We start from the raw sequence: 21,253 nt of genomic DNA, 5'->3' as shown, positions 1-21,253 counted from the left end.
AAAAAACAACACCCACCCCACATAGCTTCCAGATTAATGACAAACTCAAAGGGTGTTTGGGTCATTCTGTTAGAAGATTCCTGTACCATGCTTTTAGTTTGATACAGAACAATGCTGGTGTGCCTCCTCTCAACACAGGGTGGAGAGAGAGGAAATGCTAATAGGAGGAGGTTGGTCTTGCGGATAAGGCACAAGGCTATGAATCAGGAGACTGGAATTTGTCTCCTGGCAATTCAGCCTTTCTACTCTTAGGCAAGTCTTACAATTCTCTGGACCTTAGTTTCCTCAACAGAAAACACAGAAGATACTTTCTTGCTCCCACACTTCTTATTCACCTATGATGCAACTTCTTCAGGGGATGAACTGTTTTTATATGCAAGTACCTAACATTAAAACTGTTACTCCGTGAACACTTTAGGCTGTAGCAGTGTTCAAAAAAGGCAGTTGCCCCTCTCTCTCTCCTCGCCTCCAGGAGACTCCTTCACCCTTGCATTCTTATACTATTATTTGGCTATACAGAAAGCTTGCTTAAACATAACCTAGGGGACATGAAAAGGTTGATTTTTCTGCTCAGTCAGCTTCTTGAACCAGTTCCCTGCACATCACAGAAATGCTTGTACCAGCAACAAGGAAAGAATGAGTTTCCAGAAGACAGTTTGGGGCAGCAGTAGTAGCTTCACACTGAAGTGCTGTCTTCATATACTGTAGCATAACAGTATATTCTTAGCTTGGGAAAGATGCAAATACCTGAGTGAAATTTCTTAGTCACATTCCTTCCCTCAGAGATTTAGTTCTCAGAGCAGAAGTTCTCAGCTACCTTCTCCCCCAACCCTTTAAAGGGTTTCCTAATTCCCTTCTCTATTCCAGTGCTAGAAGCACATAGCTCAGATTGTGAGTTGATTAATTACTGTAATAGAGAAAAAAACTTTCCTAGTTGCTGGTAGGTGAAGAATAAACTGAAGAGAGGTGTTTTCTCTTCCCCGTGCTACATAAAAGCCTTATGGTATGGTTTCTTAGGGGCCTCTGAAATGGACCATCCTATTGCAAACTCATGCCTGAATTAGGATACAGCCGATGCTGTAGGCCTGTAGCGAGATGGCTTATGGAGACATGAGTTCAGGCTGAGTACAGCGAACAGCAGATCAGCAGAAAACAGCCTTTTCTTCTCCACCCTGGATGAATATTCAGCTAGATTAGCCCCCCAATTGCTGATATGAGGGGAAGCAATAGAATTGCTTTAGCTACAGCCAAGAAAGCATAGGGCAGAAGGATGGACTGGAATCACCCCTTTTGGCAACAGCAAGCAGTTAGATTGGCCTGGTTATGACAGGAAACCACACTGGGGAAAAAAWCAAAAGACCCAAGCAACATGTATCTATATTAATTCTTCTGTTCCCCAAACTCCAGCATATACCAGTTAGTTGTTATGCCCTGATCTACCTATAGAAAATACCTGTCACCAAGGTTTTTATTACAAGCCTTCCCTTTTTCTTCAAGGCTAACAAGATATTTAGGCTACTTGTCATCACTTTGAGCTTCAAGAGTCCCAGAAGACTGTATCCGCAGCCAAAATAAAAGATAGAAAACACATTATTTCAATATAGCCCCACTCAACATGACTCCTTCAAATGTGAAGTCTTACAACTTGTTCTTAAATCTCTAGCCCAATGACCCACATAGTTCTGACTTGTGTAGTTCAAGCACTTCACTTGGGAATCACAGAAAGTGACAGTATTCTTCAAGGTGAAGCGTTATAGCCATGGGCATAATACCTCTTAGAAGCAAAATTTACACATAAAGCCCTCTTGCCTATGCAAAGCATATTTACAATCAATTTGTAAAGTTGTCCATCTACTCATCTCATTTGGACCTGCATTTTTTTTAAGCAAACTGCCTGGGACTGTGTGTCATACTGCCACCTCACTATGCAAAGTCTTCCCGTCAATAGTCATGAGTAAGCCACAGCAATGAACACTGCTGGTTCACCCCATTTGAATACCTAGCTTCAATGGTGTCTGTCAGGGACTTCATGAATATAAATATGTATATCCAATTTACTAGTAGACAGCAATAAAATAATTTGTATTTACTAAAAAATTATATTTACTAACATTTAGTAAGGCTACAATTTTTAGCCCTGATCTTWCTTTATTACTACTTTGAAACCCCTTGCTTTGTCATGCATAGAACAATTATGGGTTCTGCCATTTCAGTCTTGTTCATTTGGCAATCAAAGCAGCAGTGCCTTGCATCACTTGTTAATTTTGCTTTTAGGGCATTTGGGGAATAATTCCCCCCCCCTCTTTTTTTTTTTTTTTTTTTTTTTTTTTTTTTTTTAGTTACGTTGGGGAATAATTCCCCCCCCCTTTTTTTTTTTTTTTTTTTTTTGAATAATCAGTGTAGAGGTTGGTCTCTCTCACGTGAGTGTTTAATACTTACTTATATGTACAATAATTCTACTTCTGAATCTTCATATTGCTGAAAAGGATAAAAAACAAACAAGAACCTCAAGGTTTTCAGTCTTAAATATTGTGTTTTTGAGACTGGATTATTTCTTTACTACTTTATTACTACACATAGTAAATGCATAATGCAACATGAGACTCAGAAGGATGAGAATATCAGATGTCTGTGAAGTAAACGTAACTTCCTGTATGCAAATAAGGAAAGTAAGTTTCAATCTTGTGACTTATCTTCAATTCGAAAAGGAACAATAAGCCAGGAAAAATAATAATTCAAGATCCAATGTATTTGCCCCTGTTGCACAACAGAAAGAGAAAGTAACTCAATGAATTCTCTCCTCTGAGGCAAAAAATACATTTAGACATAGCCTGTTGAGTGGAAACAAGGCAGATGTAGGAAAGGAAAATTACCACAAATTTCTTCTGGCAGCTGAATACAGGAAGTAAAGGAAGGGGAAAGCTGACCCAAAGAAATGAAAGAACTAGTCAATGGCAAGAAGGTTTAATTAGAGCAAGGCCTAGAGTTAGCTAAGAGGGCAATGGTGTACAGAAAGTTGGGTATAAAAGAGAACTGCTTAATGAAAAGCTATTATACAGAGGTAATAAAGACAAATTATAAGTAGTAAAGCCAGTGACATCCTAGTACCACTCCTGATTAGTCTCCAGTGAGACCCTGGGGTGCAAGCAAAGTCAGCACTGCTGAAAAATCAACCTGTTGAATTGCTTAACAAAGGCTGAGACACACCTGGCTAAAGTTTATCCATTGCTCCAGTCTCAGCTATTAATGTTATAAGTATTACAGATTCCARTATCAAAAGAGTAGAAACTGCAAGGAGGGATTTGTAGTAAAGTGCCCGATTCTTGTTCTGGTAGCCTTACTCTTCTGCCATCACAAGAGCTCATTTTCTATGGGTCTGGATGCCACTCCCTCAGCATTCATGAGCAATATAGTTGGGTTTGCAGYGTCCCGCTAAAATGCCCCCTTGTGGTCACTACAAAGACTTCTTGACAAGGTGTGCAAACTACTTTCCCTGTGTCACTAAGTCTGCTTCTAATAGCTCATCATACTTGCACAGTTTTGTCCTTCTAGTGTAAGAGGGTAAAGGCCTTCCTGCAGAAGTCAGGGACTAGATGCAGCAGCTCAGGTTCTTGTCTCCAAGAAAAGTAGAGATAGCTGACAGTGACTTTTCCAGGAGTTTCCGTTAAAGAAAGCCTGCAGAAATCATTATCTGCATAACAGAAAACGCAACTGTTTGAGATCAAAGCTCGCACTTGAATTCACAAAATATTTGTCTATATAATCATTTGATAAAAAAACAGAAAAAAGCCAAATCTTGATTTACTTTGAAGTTCTTTTTTTTAAATCTAAAAAACTAGCTGTTAGTTTTTGTTACCACCTTCTGTTACCTTGTAAGAACAAGAAACAGTGAAGCAGACCAATTCAGATTTAATGCCGCTCCAAAGCTTTACAGAGAGTGGAGTCTGGCAATTCAGTAAGTCAACTACCAAAGCTATTCCCAACTGTATACAAACTTCACAGTCCAGTAAAGGATATCAGRTCTGTAGTCAGCTGCTTCAAAAGAAAGGGCACAGAAGCACATAGTAACCACAAAGAGACTTGTGTAAAGTTTACCTAACACACATGATTAGTAYTGGTTAGTGTTAAGATCCACCTGTAAACAATTAGAGACTGCTACAATCCAGAAACCAGTACTGAGACTGGGTTCCCTTCCAGATACTTTAACTGCTGTTGCAAAGAGATGCTGCAAGTATTTCAAATTCATGTGACCTACCAAACAAGACTATGGGGTCAGAGGGCYGGGGCAAGGTCTTGTCTCAAGGATATCTTAAATACAAAGGAGAACCTCAAGCATCTTTGGCAGTTCAGCAGATTCAAGTAAAGAGTAGCAACCAAACAAGAAGCTAGCAGTCAGAARTTACAGTCTAAACCAACTCTAGTTACATTTGAAGATCAGCTTCAAAGGTACACTGGCTGAAGTGTGTCATGAAGCTGAAATATTATGAATACTGTTGCAAGTTTTCGGTTGAAAAGCCTTGCAGGCTGGTTTCATTCGATCTTTATCATCTGAAATGGTGGCTTTTATGAAACGAGCTAGTTACATGAGACTTCTACCAGAAGCTTCCATGTAAATGGAATCTGAACAGACACTTATGGCTGTGTCAGACTTGAAAGCAATCTCAGGCAGGGGGAGGGAGAGGATATCACCTTCAAGAGCTTAAATCTGACCCTTTCCAGATTGCAGTACTGCTCCTGTTAGAGGTTTGTTCATGCAATTCCTTTCATCTCAGCAGGGAGATCATGTGCTTGGTGAGGCTGTCCAGTCGGTACTAGAACAGACACTTGTATTGGTAACAGACATTGTCTTTTAAATCAGTTATACTGTAGAATCTGTCCGTTTTACTGCAGAATCTACTCACTCACCTGCAACAACTGACAAGCAACAAYCCAACAACAGATCACAAAGCATCCTTGAGAAGCTAAGCACTGGGCTTTGACATGTTGTACAACCAGAGTACTTACATGATGCTACTCAGGTACATCAACACCRTGCCCCATCAGTGCTGCTAATTTACCCTTGCTCACGAAGGAAGAGAGTGTCACGTACCTTGCACAAGCAGAAAGCCACATCTTTACTTTTAACCTTATGAGTTAGCCCAGTGAAGTCAAGGGACTTCTTGTCTTTGACTCATTACGATTTTTTTTCCTCCCTTCCTCTACACCACAGAATCAGTTTGCTTTTCTGAATGTTTAGTCTCCAATCTTTTCCATGAGTTAGCAAAATCATAAGGCAGACAACATGCCCTAGAGGTACAACTGGCCTTACAGGAATGGATGGTTCAAGACTGTTAGAACACAAACATCCAAGAATAAGAAATGTGAAAATRTGTTCTGAGCTGCTGCTAACAGAGTAAAGCAAAACATTACATATGGCAAATCTAGGCATGTTATTTATAAAAAATACTGGATTTTTAGTCTATAATTGCATCTTTTAAACAGGAAACTTTCTTGTGAGACAAGACAGATGGCTTTTCAAGAGGGTTCAGGCTTGATATCCTTAAGATACTGACTACAGTTCTAGTCACTTCTAAAACCAGTAGTTTTAATTAAACCCACATTTTTTATCCATGCAGAAATCTTGAACCAAACCACAAAATTTTCACATACACAAAGCTTTTATTGTTTTGAAAAGATATTGCATGATGATTCAAAGAGTGGGAGGCAGATGAGGCTCACATTTGGGGTGCCTGTCAAACTTAGCTGTAGGCTTAGAACTGGAAATGATTCTGAAGAAACCTCTACTTTCCAAGTAGGCTTGCTATCTGAAGTCATTTGACAAATGCCTGGGAATTACAGACAATTATTAAAAACATTTAACTTGAACATACAGAACTGCTATTAATGCTGACTGATACTGCCTGTTGTGCAGCCCCTTGGCTCTGCTAATACTATTGCACCTACTAGGGCTACCAGTTCTCCTTCCCCAATAGCTGGTGATGTCAGAGTTCAAGATGCGAAAAGCCCATTAATGTGTAATCCTGAATAATTAGAATGTTTCTTCAAAACTCCTGCCATTTAGTGATTTACTAAAACTGGATTTTACTAAAACAAGATTTACGTTCCTTTTACATGTCTTGGTTACACATAGGATTGTTTCTGTTCTCTGAATGTGCATCTTTAAGCTTCAGTGCCAATACAAATACTTACAGCATAAACATTGCTGTAGCTATGCAAGTTATAGGGTTATCTGTAGAAAGAAAAGTGTTATGATGTGCATCACAAAAAACTTGGTGGCAGATGACCCAGTTACTACAGACTCAGTGAGTTCAGGACTCTACCCCTTGCAACACAGTTAAAACCTTATTTGCAAAACAGCACAACCGTAACTGGTCAAGGAGAAAACCTACATGATCTGACACATTTTTACTTGTAATGCAGACAGACATTTCATTTGCATAATTTAGGACTAACATAGGCTTCTATCCTGATGATGCTGGAGTACATTAGAAGGGTAGGAACTAAAGAGAAGGCTGCCAGGATAATTTACTAATGAGACAACTGCTGTCTCATTATCATCACTGCTTGGAAGAATATTTACTAGGGTCCCCTAAAAGAAGGATGGAAGAACAGAATAGAATACAGAGCTAAACAGAGCTACAGAATAAGTCATATTTACTTAACTAGTTTCTCCCAGCCTTTATAWTCTTAACAATCTATTTTTGTGACCAGCAACTCTGCTTCATGAGCACCTAAGTAATTAATTTGGGGGGAGGGGGGGGAAGGAAAAAGAGAAAGGGGAAAATAAACGKTTTTTTTTGCTCCTAGAGTGCTGAGTCCCTTAGCTATTCATACTCTTGATTTACCTTGCTTCACCATAGCTGAAGAAGTCAAAGTTGCCAGCCAGGAGAAAGGAAAAGGAAGCCGGGGGGATAAAGATGGTATCAAGAACATCCTAAAAACAAAAGCCACACCCATCTGATTATGAAAAAACAAATGTGGCTACTGTTCAACAGACTGAATATCTTCTTTCMCCTCCCCTTAAGACACCATAACTGTGCTATGAGGACCTCTCCTCTGACAATTCTGTCCAATTCTTTCTCTTGCAATATCCTCCCCTTCATAAGCTTTCAACCCCCAAATCTTTCATCTTTTGCAACAAATACTATCTTCCAACCCTGAGCTTTCTAATGCCATGTGCACAGCAATGCTTTAAGAACACAAGTTTAGTATCTTTATAAATTCCTGTTCTGGCTAAGTAAAATGGAAAGGAGCCAGAATTCTCTGTGGTTTCCTTTGTAAGAGTGTCTTCCACCTTTGCTCATGACATGCTCAGGCAGCAGAGACTGATTAACCCCTCCAGCAAGGAAATCTAGAAAGGTTTACACTCCTAAAGCTGGAGACAGGGTATGCCAGCTTCCTTTAACTGAAAGATTTCTCCACCTCTGAGGGGCTTTAAGCAATTGTGTATTCTTGGGCTCACTGTGCACTGAACAAGCTTTGATTACAMGAATAAGTTCATTAAATTTTGGAGCCATGTAGTAAAACATTCCTAACACTGCAATACAGTTGAGCTCAATCATGTACCTGTTTTATAGACAAAACTTCCACTTCAGGCCACTTGATTTTTGTCCATGAATGACAAAATATGAAGCCGTGCAAACATTCTGTTCATTTAAGTATTGAGATACGGACACCAACTACTTGCTGAAAATGGTCGTTCATTCATAAAGATAAAACAAGATACTAGTTCATGTAGCTAGCATTAATAATTCAACCTACCCGATTCAGTAGCTACATCYCTTTCCTAAACAAAGGCTTTTGGCTTCTGCTGAACCCAAGAGTCATTTTTGCATTGAATTTAAAAAAATTTCAGCTCAAATTCTGTTATGGTTGCGAGTCTGAGACAAATCCACAGCAACACCTAGGTGCTCTGCAGCTCAGTACTGAACACAGATCTTGGGGATTTAAGTGTTACCAAGCAACAGAACCGCCGCAATTCATGGGGTTCCTCAGCGTTATTTTGTGATGCCCAAGGCCATTGTGCTTCAATGCATAGTTTCAAGCAAGCAGCCTCCTATGCTGGAATGCCATCTTGGGATATGCAATTTCCTTTTATAAAGTTAACTGGAGACGTCTGCTGAGATTTACTCAGTCAAAAGCTACATTCACCCTTCACATGGGAGCTGAGGGGATATGCTGCAACAGCTGCTCAAGAGAGCAGGAAGGTTACAAGAAGAATGTCTAGCAGGGTGTCACATCTGGAATCTTGATTAAAGTCTGATTTGGATAGTCAGTGAGTACTGACTATTCTCTTTCTAACATGCCAACATTTATCATCCATTCAGTTTCTGTAGCAACTACTCGTAATCACTTAGAAAAGGGGTTCACAGTTTTTTGGACAATTCTGTCATGGATTATTCATATTCTCCATAACAAGCCTTCTGCCTCTAATAGTAAAATGTATGAACTTACCCATCAACATTTATTAAGATGTTAATGTGGATGTGACAGTCCTATGGTACTGTGTGTTGTTAAAATGCTTAATGAAACATTTTTGTGGAGAGAAGGAGAGGCAAGAAAATTTGTGTTTTCTTTCTTAAGGTTATCAAGATTTAGTAGAAAGTTAAGTTAAATTGCAAGCCTTTAAAATGCCATAAGAACGAACAGCAGGCTAAAAAAAAAAGAAAAGAAAAAAGAAAGAAACAACCACATATGTAGTAGCTTAGAATCAGTAGTTGGTACACTTAGAATCACTAGGTATAGCTACCATAGTCCTTAGCTGTATGCAATAATGCAGTAACTAATGTGTACTGGGAATCCCCACAGTAGCTGTAAATAAAATGACTTTGAAGAGGAAGGGTCAAACAACACTTAGAATCTTGCACATTTATGGAATTTGGCTTCAGTTTCTGGTATTGCCACAAACTTTGTCTGACCCTTCAAAAAGATCATTAAGCTCTGTGTGTCAGTTTCCTCAACTGCTAGGGCAGAAATAACAAAACTCAGATATTGAAAAAAGATGTTAATATACTGTCAGAGAAAGCCTTGGAAAGAGGGCACTATACTATCACAACTTAATGGAAAATTTTATTCTTAGCAACATTGGGTGGGCACTCTGGTTTACCCTCTGTCCAACTATTTCAGATGAGAAGTCATCTTTTAACACACACTAGTGTTAGCAGCATCCATTATTGATCGAATAGAAGATCATCCCATGTTTTCCAGTGAAAGCTCTCCTTAATAACTGATTGCACAACAAAATCTAAACAACAGGCACTGAAAAAAGAATCAAGTTCATATACAAACAGGACCTGATAAGACAGTAATCCAGTCTTTTGCTTAGGAGCTACTAAGAACCTGAGGTCAGCTTTTAAACACAAGTCAAATTTTTGTCTCAGTATTTGCTTTATTCTTGTTAGACTTTTTAGACCTTAGCAGAGACAAATAGCAGTGTAGCAGGGTTTTCCCTGTCACCACAACAGCCCCTGATAATTACGGATGACCTTTAGGGCTGAACGCGTGCAAGCCTGAGTCTGAACATACTATCTCAGCTCCACTGCTGGCCTTCTGACCAATCCATCTGTGCTTATTTGTTACTGAAAGGTGAACTGAAAACAGCCTTAAGCAAGCACATCAAGTCTAGCGAAAACTGAGATACTGCCTTTAGTTAGTTTTCCCCACTTCAAGCCACAGCACAAGAATGGGAGAGAATTAAAACACTGTTGATTACTTACTGCTGTAAGACGAAAATATATTTAAATATATTTAGACTTTTACAGGCATATGCCAAATATTTACCCGAGTTACAGAAAAAGTAAACATCTCTGTTCTTATGGAACTTATCACTCAGAATAACCCAGTGATTTTAGTGGAGAATAGAGGGAAAAAAAAATAGGGGATTCCTTCTCCCCGYCATTGCTAGTACTTTGTTGATTACATCTTCATTTTCCTCAAAATGCTTGCAGATGTGTGATTTTTGTCCCACTTGATTTAACTGTTACTACAAACAAGCAAGATGCAGAAAATACAGTATCTGACCACCCCTTGTTCCTGATTGACAAATTATTTTTGTTTGTAAATATTTTAAGCAAGAGAACTACACTGAATTGTTTTACAGGTGTTATACTACACAGTGGAAAAGGTACAGCATTGGTAAAGACCTGTAAAAACACTCAAAATTGGTTGAGAAAATTAACACATGCTCYGTCACCCAAACAAAAACCCCAAACTCGTAATAGCCAGCTACAGGTCTTACAAAAAATACTGGAAGATTTCATGTTTTGTACACATGATTTAGAAACAGAACCARCTTTTTGATTCATGTTCAGATGCGTGCCTGATTCGAGAGAGCAGAAAACATACAACTTAAGCAGTTACTTCCTTAGCTTAGTTATTAGCAGTCTTTGTGGTAGTGTTCACAATGTCAAGTTTGTGCTTTTCTGCTCAGTAGTGGAAGCAGTTGTATGTAATCAAATAAGTTTTACATTAAAGAAAAAAATCCTTAAACACAACAAAAATACTGAAACATTGCTAAGTCATACTACAAAATATTTACAAATTAATATACTTGCAAAGCTTCAGTTTAAACACTAGGTCAAAGTGCAGACAGAGGAGATTAATGATCACTTTTCAGTCTTGCCATATGGCAAAAGCAGAAAGGGACCAAAGTAAAAATATAGCGACAAAATTCCAGCATTTTCCAGCTTTAGAGCCTACTTGCTATAGCATTAAACTACACTATTTTTGCTGTATTATCATCACTAGACTTGATCAGTTAAGGCTAGTCAACATTTCCCATTTTAAGACCCTATTTTCAGTTACACCTAAGCTTGCTTAAACTTGTATTTGGGTAAGATTACATACAGTGCCTCCAGTTGATTTTTAGGAAACAACAAAAATGACTCAATCATTTCTAAGAATGAAGCATAGGGAAAATATGCAGCATTACTTATATTCAAAGAATTCGTAAAACTGTTTTAAGAAGCTTCTTTAGATTTCAGAAATGGGGACATGAAATTTAGCATGGAGGCTGCGCAGGTATCACTATTGGACTTTTTGCTGTTCCTTTGGAGAAAAAAATACTTTGGGGCATATGTTGAAGCTTTGAAAAGTTTGGACTTGCACATGTTTGCCAGACCTGACTAACAGCTAAAGTCCGCAGTATTTTATCTCTGCTGCACAGACCATAGAGACTAAGCTCGATGTTTCCTGCAGTAACTGCAGATTGCTATGTTGCCACCCATAAAATCAAGATTGCTTCTCTGGTTTCAAGACTCCCACTGCTTTCATCCCATTAGCACAGAACAAAAATATCACCCAGTTCTAATGCAGAGGAAGCAAAGATGGATTTGGGCGAGAAAGGAAGATGCAAGAGTATCAAGAGAGAAAGGAAAATGTGCTGGAGCCTGGGACCAGATGAAGTGAAAGAGATGGGTATAAAACGAGAATGGGCAAAGAACAGGCTGAATCAGACAAGGTCTTCCCAGCAAAGAGGAACTGCCCAACAGCAAGCAGTATCAGCTCAACTTCAACTTCTTGAAGGTCAGGCTGCTAAGAACTCCGAGAGTGCATATCTACCAAAACAGAATAATCAGCCGCCAGCGTATTATTTTGTCGAGATCCCCCTGGAACAACACACAGGACTCGGCAGCCTGGGGCAGGCCTGAGCCTTCGGGTCGCCTTCAGAGCTCAGCACCTGGGGCCAGCTGGCTGCAGCAGGGAGGGGAGGGCTAAGGCAGCCCACAGTCCTGCCCGGCCTGGCCACTCCTGACCAGCATGCCGGGAGGCAGCCCCGCAGCACTCCCAGCCASCTGCTCCTCCTTCTCAGCTCCAGCTCCCAGGGCGCTCCCCGGGCTGGAAAACACCCTGCCATACTCAGCGGGATTCAMGGAAAGGAAAGGCAGCAGCAGACCAGCGGAGAAAGCAAGGGGCCACCTCCCCCCTCCCCACAACAGGCTAGCGAGCGGGAGCAGGCGGGTGCCGGTCCGCAGCGGTGTTTCCCACCCGCCCTCAGAGCGCAGTGGTGGTGGTGCTGTCACATGCCGGGTGCCGTCACTRCGCACGCAGCTCTTGGCGCCCTGGCCGCCCCCACTGCCGGCCTGAGAGCACGAAACCCACCTCCCCACTCAGGAAGCCTGGGCCAAGGGAGGCAGGGAAGAGGTGAGAAACAAGCAGCCTCYCCACTTCCTTTCCCCCAGGCTGCTGGGGAAGTGGCACGCAGCCCCACCGCAGGAGAGGAAGGTGGCTGCTTTCACAGGAACAGCAAAGTGTCTGCCGCAGTGATACGATTTCTGCTYGAGGCAAAGGCACAGCGCCTCTGTCCCACTGTAGTTACAGTAGGTCAGGGATCCCCCTCCCTCATACTACAACCACAGCCTTTCAGTTACTGGAATAATGCACAGGTCCAGGCTCCTTATAAGAAGTGTGATGAGGTAATAACTAAAACACAGTTAGGAGTTTTGGCTTGTTTTGGGGCTATTGAGCTTGTGTCATGAAAGTATTACAAGAAGGCAGCATTAGCACCACCAGAAGAAACCAAGAATAACAGTTTCAAAATACCTTTTTTCTTTTCTTTTTACTCAATTAGGCAAAAGTTGAATGTCCTTTTACTTGGTCACTTAGTTGCTACAACAGCATAATAGACTGTATGTAGATGGCTTCACATCAACTGTTTCCTCACTAATACCTAACAAATAGAAAACTGCAGAAGACATTAAATTCTGTGATAGAATGGAAGGGGTGAGGAATGTATGATCCTTAAAAAGGACCACATCTAGTTAAATGGTGTAACTTGGGCAAAAAGTTCTATCTCCATCTAACAAGTATAGCAACTACCTTGGAAAGCAGATAGAAGACAGCAGTATTTGCAGGAAGTTTGATGTGAAAGAACCTCATTGAGTCTTTTTATACAACAGTAACTTTGTCTTCAGTCATTTTAACAGAGAACTAGGTGCATAAACCAAGAAAAACATTGAATTGTTACAATCTAAACTTTATAGTCAGAAAAGCAGAAATATAATCATTAACCCATCAAAAGCAAAGGCAAGCCTCAGAACACCCCACTAACTATATAGCCCGAGGGCAGTACTGCACTTCTGTAATATCCAGGGAAACCCCAGAATGGTGAGGTCATTGTGTGCTGTACCAAATGCTGAATCAGTTATATTCAGAGAAAGTACGTAATCTTACTTATGCTTGATCAAGCCCCAGTAACTAATAACCTAAATTCTTCCTAAACATTCTTCTTCAAACCTTAGGAGTGAAGAAATATTGAAGTAAGGGTGACTAGAAGTAAACTGAAAAGCAAGAGTTAAAGAAAAAAAAACCTATATGTAGGTGGGTAAGGTACATTAAGGTACTTAACATCCACTAGCTACGTTATATTTGGAGACTGGTTGCATAATCCCTCTATCAGCACATATGTACATGCAAAACCAAAGATTATTTGGCTGAAAGTGTCAAGAGACTTTGCTGAAGGATGCTTCCAATGCAAATCAGAGAAGACTCAAGGGGAAGTTTCTTTAAAAGCATGTTAATATTACAGGGTTGTAGGCTACTACAAAGCATGTTAATATTACAGGGTTGTAGGCTACTACAAAACAATTTTCTTATTTGCTTTGTTGCTTACCTCATCACTTCATGCAGATTTGGTGTAGCAAAGAAAAATCCTTTGTAAATTTGAAGGAACAAGTGCTGAAGTTGCATACATACTGTAGTTAGTACACAAACTTGTTAAAGAATGATGTTTTAAACAAGGTTAGAAAATTGAAGGAGCTACTTTATAAACTCAAGGTGTAATTCTGCTAAGTCACTTAAACATGAGTTGTTTGATTAATGTTAAACTAGAACTAGCAGATTGCTTTTTTTTTCTTGAGTGGAGAAGTGGGAAGTGGCAAGAATAGGATCTCTCAAACCCATTAAAACAAGTTTTAATTTAGAAAGCTTTCAGAACAGCTGTGGAATGCCACTGCACTGTTTAAGACTTATAAAAGCTAACCTGCACTTGAAGCTAACTAGTTTCTTTTTTATTACTACTACTACTCTGGCTACTAAGCATACTGTGCTAAACAATTGCGCTTTCTCCACAGGTCTGGAATACTAAGAGTATGGAAAACATTACAGAAGGAAGACTTTACAAAATACATACCTCCCCCTTTTCCTTTACAGCCCTTCGGTTGTGCGACTGAGATGATCTCCAGTGGATGCTTAAGAACAGCAATTCAGAGCTCCCGTTGAGTTGAACTACTCCTTTTTAAAGTTCCAGGGGCATCTATTGCCAAATAGCAAACTGGGACTTCTGCTACCAACTCAGTTTACAGACTGCACTACTGTTTCATAGAATTTTAAACCAAAGCCAGGAAATATCAGAAGCAGGAAAGGAGTGTTCCAGTTCCAATTTGCTCCTCACAGCAAATTGACTCTAGCATGTTATTATCATTATGCAAAATAATTTGTCTCCCCCTTTACCCTCCTCAAACATTTGAATTAGGGCTTGTTTTTTAGCACATCTAACCTACAGAAAAAATACTGAGGAAAGACTAAAGATCAAGTTTTTCTTTGAAAGATAATATTTTACAACATATACAAAAATACTCTGGAAAAACATACAACTTCATTTACAAAACCACCAAACTAAAGAAATTACAATATGAAGATAGCACAGCATTTGTTTCACATGATCAGAATTTGTCCCCACCCTCCAAAAGCCCCTGATGTACTTAACTGGGTAAGCAGCGTTTACAGCTTGTTTCCAAAATCCAGCTTAAGACTACTACAAGTTTTCATGCAACTGTTTAGAACAACCTCCAGGGTTTCAGTGAAACCCAAACAGCACTTTCTGCATGCCAATCACTTTCAAGGCAGTAGCTTGCAGGTGGGTAGTAGTGTCACAACAGCCTCAGCTGTCTCAGTGTTTAAGCATACCTTCAGTTGTGTGTTCTGAGTTTAGCTTTGCTACCCAGTGAAAGCAAAAATAACCCAAGTCTTGTTTTGGAGCAGTCTTAAGACAAAAAAAAAAAAAAAAAAGCCAAACAACATGGCATGAGACATTTCTACCCTCTCCATACTTTGGTAGCATCCTCTGTTGCATTTTCTTCAATTTTTAGATTTATGGGCCTCCATGGGAGGCAATGCATATCATTTGTGTAGGGCATGGCTGTGCTAGACAGTGGAAAGCTACTGCCTGTAGAAGCTGAGCACCATTGTGATAGATGCATAGGAGTGCACGTGCCAAACTGGAAAATAATTTAAGATCACAAAAATAGTACAGCTATATTAACTAGAAAAGCATAAACAAATGCAAGCATGTTCATACATACTTCAAAGCAGAATGTGGTTCCAGTGACTAGTAAATCCTGTTTACATGCATTCTGAATCGAAGCCACAGTACAGGTTGCTTTTTGTGGCTTTTTCAACACAAGCTTTTTCAGCTAGTGACCGTTAAGACTTTTAAAAGGCTAAGGACAGCTGTTGCAAGGCTACACAGAAAGTAGTTCCAAAAGAAGCAAACATCTAAACTAACAATGCTAAAAAAACCCCAAAGAACATCATGATTTTGTAGATAGTGGCTTGTCAGTAGGCGATCTTGGAAAAGCTACACAGTAATAGGAGTATCCTACAGCATCTGCAGGTCAAAATGCAAATAAGAATGTTGAACCAACTAGTATATACTTAAATGACTTCCAGTATGGTAACAGTAACCCTCCATACTTTGTTGGACAGTAACTGCAAGACACACTGGCATTATGAACCACTACACAAATGTATGTCATCTTTACCTGAAGAGACACTTGTTACTGGTTAAGGGTCAGTCTGATGGATCTTTTAATAATGCGAATATTTGTTGGAATAGGAGATGAGGAATCTGGTAGCTCTTTACTGGAAAGCCTCTACAACACAAAAAAAAAAAAAAAAAGGATGCCACATAGAAAAGGAAGTTTTAAATGCATTAATTCAGAAATAGTAGTAGATAAAGAATGGTGCTATTTTATAGGTTTAGCTAGAAAAGGGCTTGTTTAGCTACAAAGATAGCATGGCCAAAATTAAATGTTAAAAAAAGGTGTTTTTCCACCATATCACTTGTTTTCTTACCACCACAGTTTACACAGATAAAACATTTCCCCTCTGCATACTCATTCTTCCCTCAGGAATTAGTTGCCTCAAATTATGTCAGGAAAGAAGCTGCTTAACAGCATAGAGGAAATTAGCATTATTCTAGGATCCATGGAAAACATCAGAAATAAAGGGTACATCTCTACTAGCCAGTTTACTTCCAGTCTTATAACCCTCAGTCTCACAAAATTTTACATCAAGAGTCAAAGCCACTTATACTCTTAAGAGCTTCCAAGTCTTACCACAGAAATTGGTATACCAATATTTAAGATAATGACAGCTCAGAGCACTTTATGAAGAATCTGCAAGAAATATACATTCCCCCTTGGTAAGGAAAAAAAAAGCAAGCTGGAAAAAAAACTGTGGCAGTTCAAGTGTATGTAGACATGGTTCTTGAAGTGCAGTAACTTTCAATCTGTGGCTTATGTTGTGCAAGTAAACCCAGAAGCTCATTGTGTGCTAGAGTCTAGCCATTCAGTTTGCTGGAAGCATGACAGGCAAAGCTTACCAACTATCCAGAAGAATCAAGCTTACAGAAGTTAGTAATACATAATCTTTCACATGTGATGGAGGTTCTAGTTTTCATTTACCTGTGAACATAAGGGCACAACAGATAATACCTGTGACCTTGGTGTGTCACTAATTGGAATAGGCATGGATTTTCCTCCAAGGCCATCCTAAAAAAAACACCACACAAAGAAGTGATATATTAAACTGTATCATAAAATTCATGGTATTAAAAAAAAAAAAAAAGAGAGAAAGACAGCTAAATACATACATGCATAGATACCCTCCACCTCCTTTAAGATCAGGGAAAATACTAAAGTTTGACACCCCCATGAGCATGCATAAAATATTTCCAAGTATTTCAACCTTCAAAGTGCTGCTAACAAAACCATATCTTGATCTTGGGACATGCTCTCAGGAGATTATGCTTCAGTAGCAAACTACACTCAGTATACAGCTCTGTCCTTCCCTTTGAGAGGTCAAATGCTTAAGTTACACTACCACCTTATTTAATGGTAACACTTGACAGGTAAGTCAAGTGTGTAATATTTGAGACAGGAAGATGGATAAGCTACATTAAAAAGCATTTCTGTTTACATCAGTAAATGCAGTATTTATGTGAGATACCCTAGGCACTAGAATGTTCAGGCTTTCAGTCACTCCACTGAGTAAAACCACCTCAAAATTACATTTTCTGTAGATCTTCTCTTTACATCTTCTGGATTGCCACCATCTTTGAATGCTGAATCCTGGCCAATTAACTAGAAGGACAGAATACACAAACTCAAAATAATTGCTACATTAAAGTTACATTCATATTTGGGTACAGCTTCCAATCAACACATTGGAAGTATTAACAGACATTTCTAAAATGACATTTAAGCAAAAATACTACCACCACACAGGAATCTCATGTTTGTCTCAAAGTCTTGGTACTGATCCTTGAAACCTGTAGTTGAAATATCTAATATTAAATTTGTAATTCCAAAGGCTTAGATTCTTTACAAGCGCCAAATGTGAACTTTTCTCATTCTTTGCCTCTGCCTCAAAAAGGAAGTGAAATTATATACAGAAAATTGTTCTTGTCAATGTTAAAACTCCTCAAGCATTAATCTAAGGCTTCCATGAAAACAAGATTTAATTAGCAACTCCATGTTTTGTCTTTTCAGTAATGGATAGCCTGTTAAACAGATTTATTTTTAAACAAAGAACTATGAGTAAGTTTTCAAATTACCTGCCAGCACCAGATTAGCTCATACCTTTAGATTTGTAATATTCATATCCTTTTTAGTTAGATAATTAAAGGTGTTTTCTGGATTAAGAGTTGCTTCCAGATGGGCCAGTTCATTTAGCAACTAACAGTGCAGTGGGAGTGGGGTGGGGGAAGTACAACATTATTTTAGAAACTATCACCAGAATAGAGACTACTGTCAGATCTCAAAAAATTAGTAGTAATATACATGAGATTCAAGATAATTTCCCCTTTCTACAACCTAGTAAAACTACCATTATGCTTCAATTCTGACTTCTCAGTTACTCCCCCCATTCTGTAACAGTACCTAGCACTATTTCAAACCATCCCCTGCCTAGCTACCCACAAGCTTTTACCTTTTCTCTGTCTTTTGGTCGTTTAGGGCATTCTTCTGAGGTAGGTGAATAAGGTCGTTTAGGTGCAGCATTCTTAGAATTTGAAGCCGGAGTCCCATTTAGTTCATGCTGTCCTTGGACAAGATGTGTTCTAAGCCGAGAAATTGTGTTATGTCCTACTACAGTAGGAATGGTGCAACCAATGCAAGGAGGTCCTGATGTTCTTACTGTAACTGTAGTCTCCACTTCTGTGGGAGACACTCAGCTTTTAGAATCTAACCATGACATTAAAGACTGCATCTCTCCCTCCCCCTCTCCCCAAGACACTACTTTATACATACTTGAACCAATAACTGGAATGGACAGCCCCTTAGACACTGATGGAACAGCTACATTAGGTATCTTCTCTCTACTGCTAGCACCATTAGCTAGCTGAATTCCAGCATTTCTGTAAAAATCAAAGTTTTGAATGCTTGACTTGCAAAGTGTTAGTTTACAAAGTACTATACATAGTTTCAAAAGTTCAAACAAGACAGAACTACTTTCTTAGCTTATTGTCACACTTCTGCTCAGCAAAGGCAAACTAGTAAGTAATCTAGCATGAGATCTTCGTTTTGCTGAACTTTACACTTCAAATTTAAACTTCAGTGTCTTCTTCATGCAGTAGAGCTGAGTCCCCATGTTCTAACTTTGTTTTCCAGCCTAGAATATCCAGCACTGTGCTCCTATTAACAAGTTTATCTGCTCCATATATATGTACCCCCAAGTTTTTTTATTATTATTATTATTATTGCATAGTACTTCTCCATTACTGAACTGGGCCACAATACACCAAGCACTACATATTTGATATTATTGGGCTATTGCTCTCAAAATTCCTTATTCCTCTGTGCTCAAGTACTTTATGGACAAATAGACTTCCCAGAAGTATCACTGCCAGGGCGTTCTCATGCTGCCCCACTGTAAGTTAGCAGTAGTAAGTTGGTGGTTTTGTTGTGGCTAAGGTCAGTACTTCATTACAACTTAACCCCAGCAGGTACTAATCATACCTTTTGTTAGAAAGGACAGTGTTACCTACAGGTAAAGTGCTCCAGGTCCAAATTACACACTGGCCTAAGTGGATTTATATTCAGGACCAAATCACTTCACCAGCACCAAGATCTTTAATGTACACAGATGTGTGAGAATAAGTTTTTCACAAATTTCTTAACCCCTCCTCATCCTCCCCACTCCCAAGATGTCAGCTGCATTTAAGCCATTGGAGTACTCCACATGCTCGTGATCTACAGATTGGAACAAGAAATCCTAGAACTCGTTTGCATTGCAAGTCAGTTAACAGCAGCTTCTTCCCCATTCTAAGGTTATAGTGCTAACCTTTCTATTTCTGCTGCAGAGATGTCCAATTTAGATGTCCTATTTAACAAAGGGGAATTATATGGTTTTCTGGAGTCCATGTCTCTGGAACTGTCCAAACAGCTTCCATCTGAAGAGGCCCTTTTGGACTGAAGTCCACTAGCATTGTGACTAATATCTGGCATGCTTTGCTGAAACAACAGTTTAGAAAGTGAGATCTTAAAAGAATAAGCAAGCAAAAAGAAAAGTTTCCTGAAGAGCCAAAATTTTATTATACCTTCTTTCTCTTCTGTAAGGTTTCTGCAGGCAAAAAATAGTGGAGCTGCTTTCTCTTCATGTGAGCTGCCTCAATCTTCATACCTTCTTTCAGCATGTTGAGGTTGTTAGCCTGCCTGTAAACTAACATTAAATTTTGTGTTATGCCTCTTATTGGAGATGTTTTTGTTACAGACATGTTGAAGCTACATATAGGTTCTTTAGAAACAGCAGCTTTTAAGTTTGTCCCGCCCAAAGCAAGAAGTTTTCAGCATAGCAGAACATAAAACGCTACCCAAGCACTCTACATACAGTCTGAAGATGAATGTGAGCTGAGATACCCATTGCACATCTAGTTCAGGCTGGCTATATCATAGCTATTTCAGTTCAAATATGAGTTTAAGGTCATTTATAGCCAGTTTGCTAATTGTACAGACCATATCCAAGTTGTCCTAAGCTAATGGAGGAAAGACTCCATAACCATTAGTTTTCTGATTAAGAATTAAGAACAGATGCAAATTACTTCCTGAAATACCTGCTGTGAACACTGAGACACCAGACATTTTTCTCAAGATTTGAGCTAGTTTTTATCTGGTATTTATGGTGATGATTACATTTTCACAAGTCCTGCAACATCATCCAATTTCCTAGTAATTCAGACATTAAAATCTGCCAGAGAAAGCAAGACCAGATTTAAAGGAGGTCTGACTTATAAACACTACAATTTAAGCAAGCTTTTCCTAACTTGATTACAAAAAAACCTTTTATGCAACTTAAATTCTACTCTAGCACAACAGTCGTTATAGAATTGAGTTACATTCAGACAAGCTTGTCTAGAAGGTCGATCCTGAGAAGAACTAGAAAGAAGTCAGCTTACTAACATACACAGGGGATCAAATTAAGGACAGGGCTACACAAAAAGCTTATCGAGTCTTTCTATAGAAGGCCTATATGTGGGGAAAAAAAAAAAAAGCAGAAATACCTCACACTGATACAAACTGCTGCTTCACAGCAAATTCAATTACAGTTTTATTTAAAAATGAAGTAAAATTCTTTTAAAAGCCTTCCAAACAGATYGCTATGTTCTTGAGCCTGACGGCTTAGTTACCTTTGCCCTCTATAAATATTCTTTAAGTGAAGGAGAAAGCTTTCCTACTCAGTCAAATAACTGTGTCAAATAGGTCACTCCCATATCTGCCAAAGGACTTCACAACTTTAATACCCTTTCTGTTCGAACTCTTGTGCTTCAAGCCCTAGCCTGGAAYGTATTATAGGCTGTGCTTACTAGACCAAGAACACAGTTATACTGGTAACATTTTTACACAGAAATAAAGCAGTAAGCCTTACTTCTAGTCTGACTCTTCGCAGCATAGAAGACGTATGCTGTATCAAGATCTAGCACATTTGCCATAACACTGAAACACACTGCAAAAAGCCTGAAGCCAAAAAGGTATAACCC

At 39.2% G+C, this 21,253-nt stretch overlaps 1 protein-coding gene across 6 annotated transcripts in view; it reads right to left on the bottom strand.

Annotated features, from left to right (window-relative positions):
- Positions 1-2,728: 2,728 nt before the first annotated feature.
- PAPOLG (poly(A) polymerase gamma) overlaps positions 2,729-21,253 on the bottom strand; it is a 34,581-nt gene continuing 16,056 nt past the window's right edge. For 2 of the 6 annotated variants that reach the window (XM_085299134.1, XM_085299138.1), the window contains exons 16-23: positions 19,817-19,938; positions 19,561-19,730; positions 18,528-18,634; positions 18,208-18,434; positions 17,289-17,360; positions 16,683-16,769; positions 15,759-15,869; positions 14,521-15,604 (exon numbers count right to left, since the gene is read on the bottom strand). In XM_085299134.1, coding sequence (XP_085155260.1) covers positions 15,774-15,869; positions 16,683-16,769; positions 17,289-17,360; positions 18,208-18,434; positions 18,528-18,634; positions 19,561-19,730; positions 19,817-19,938 — 881 coding nt within the window. In that variant the 3' untranslated portion in view covers positions 14,521-15,604; positions 15,759-15,773. Of the gene's footprint in view, positions 3,692-5,659; positions 5,826-6,521; positions 6,935-14,520; positions 15,605-15,758; positions 15,870-16,682; positions 16,770-17,288; positions 17,361-18,207; positions 18,435-18,527; positions 18,635-19,560; positions 19,731-19,816; positions 19,939-21,253 lie in introns of those variants that run through there. The other 4 variants (XM_085299136.1, XM_085299135.1, XM_085299137.1 and 1 more) reach the window with 4 other exon arrangements.

The sequence above is a fragment of the Rhea americana genome, unplaced genomic scaffold, assembly GCF_003343005.1.
Source record: "Rhea americana isolate MKP2758 unplaced genomic scaffold, rheAme1 scaffold_146, whole genome shotgun sequence".
In the NCBI taxonomy this organism is placed as follows: Eukaryota; Metazoa; Chordata; class Aves; order Rheiformes; family Rheidae; genus Rhea; species Rhea americana.
This window is presented reverse-complemented; position numbering and strand designations above follow the sequence as displayed.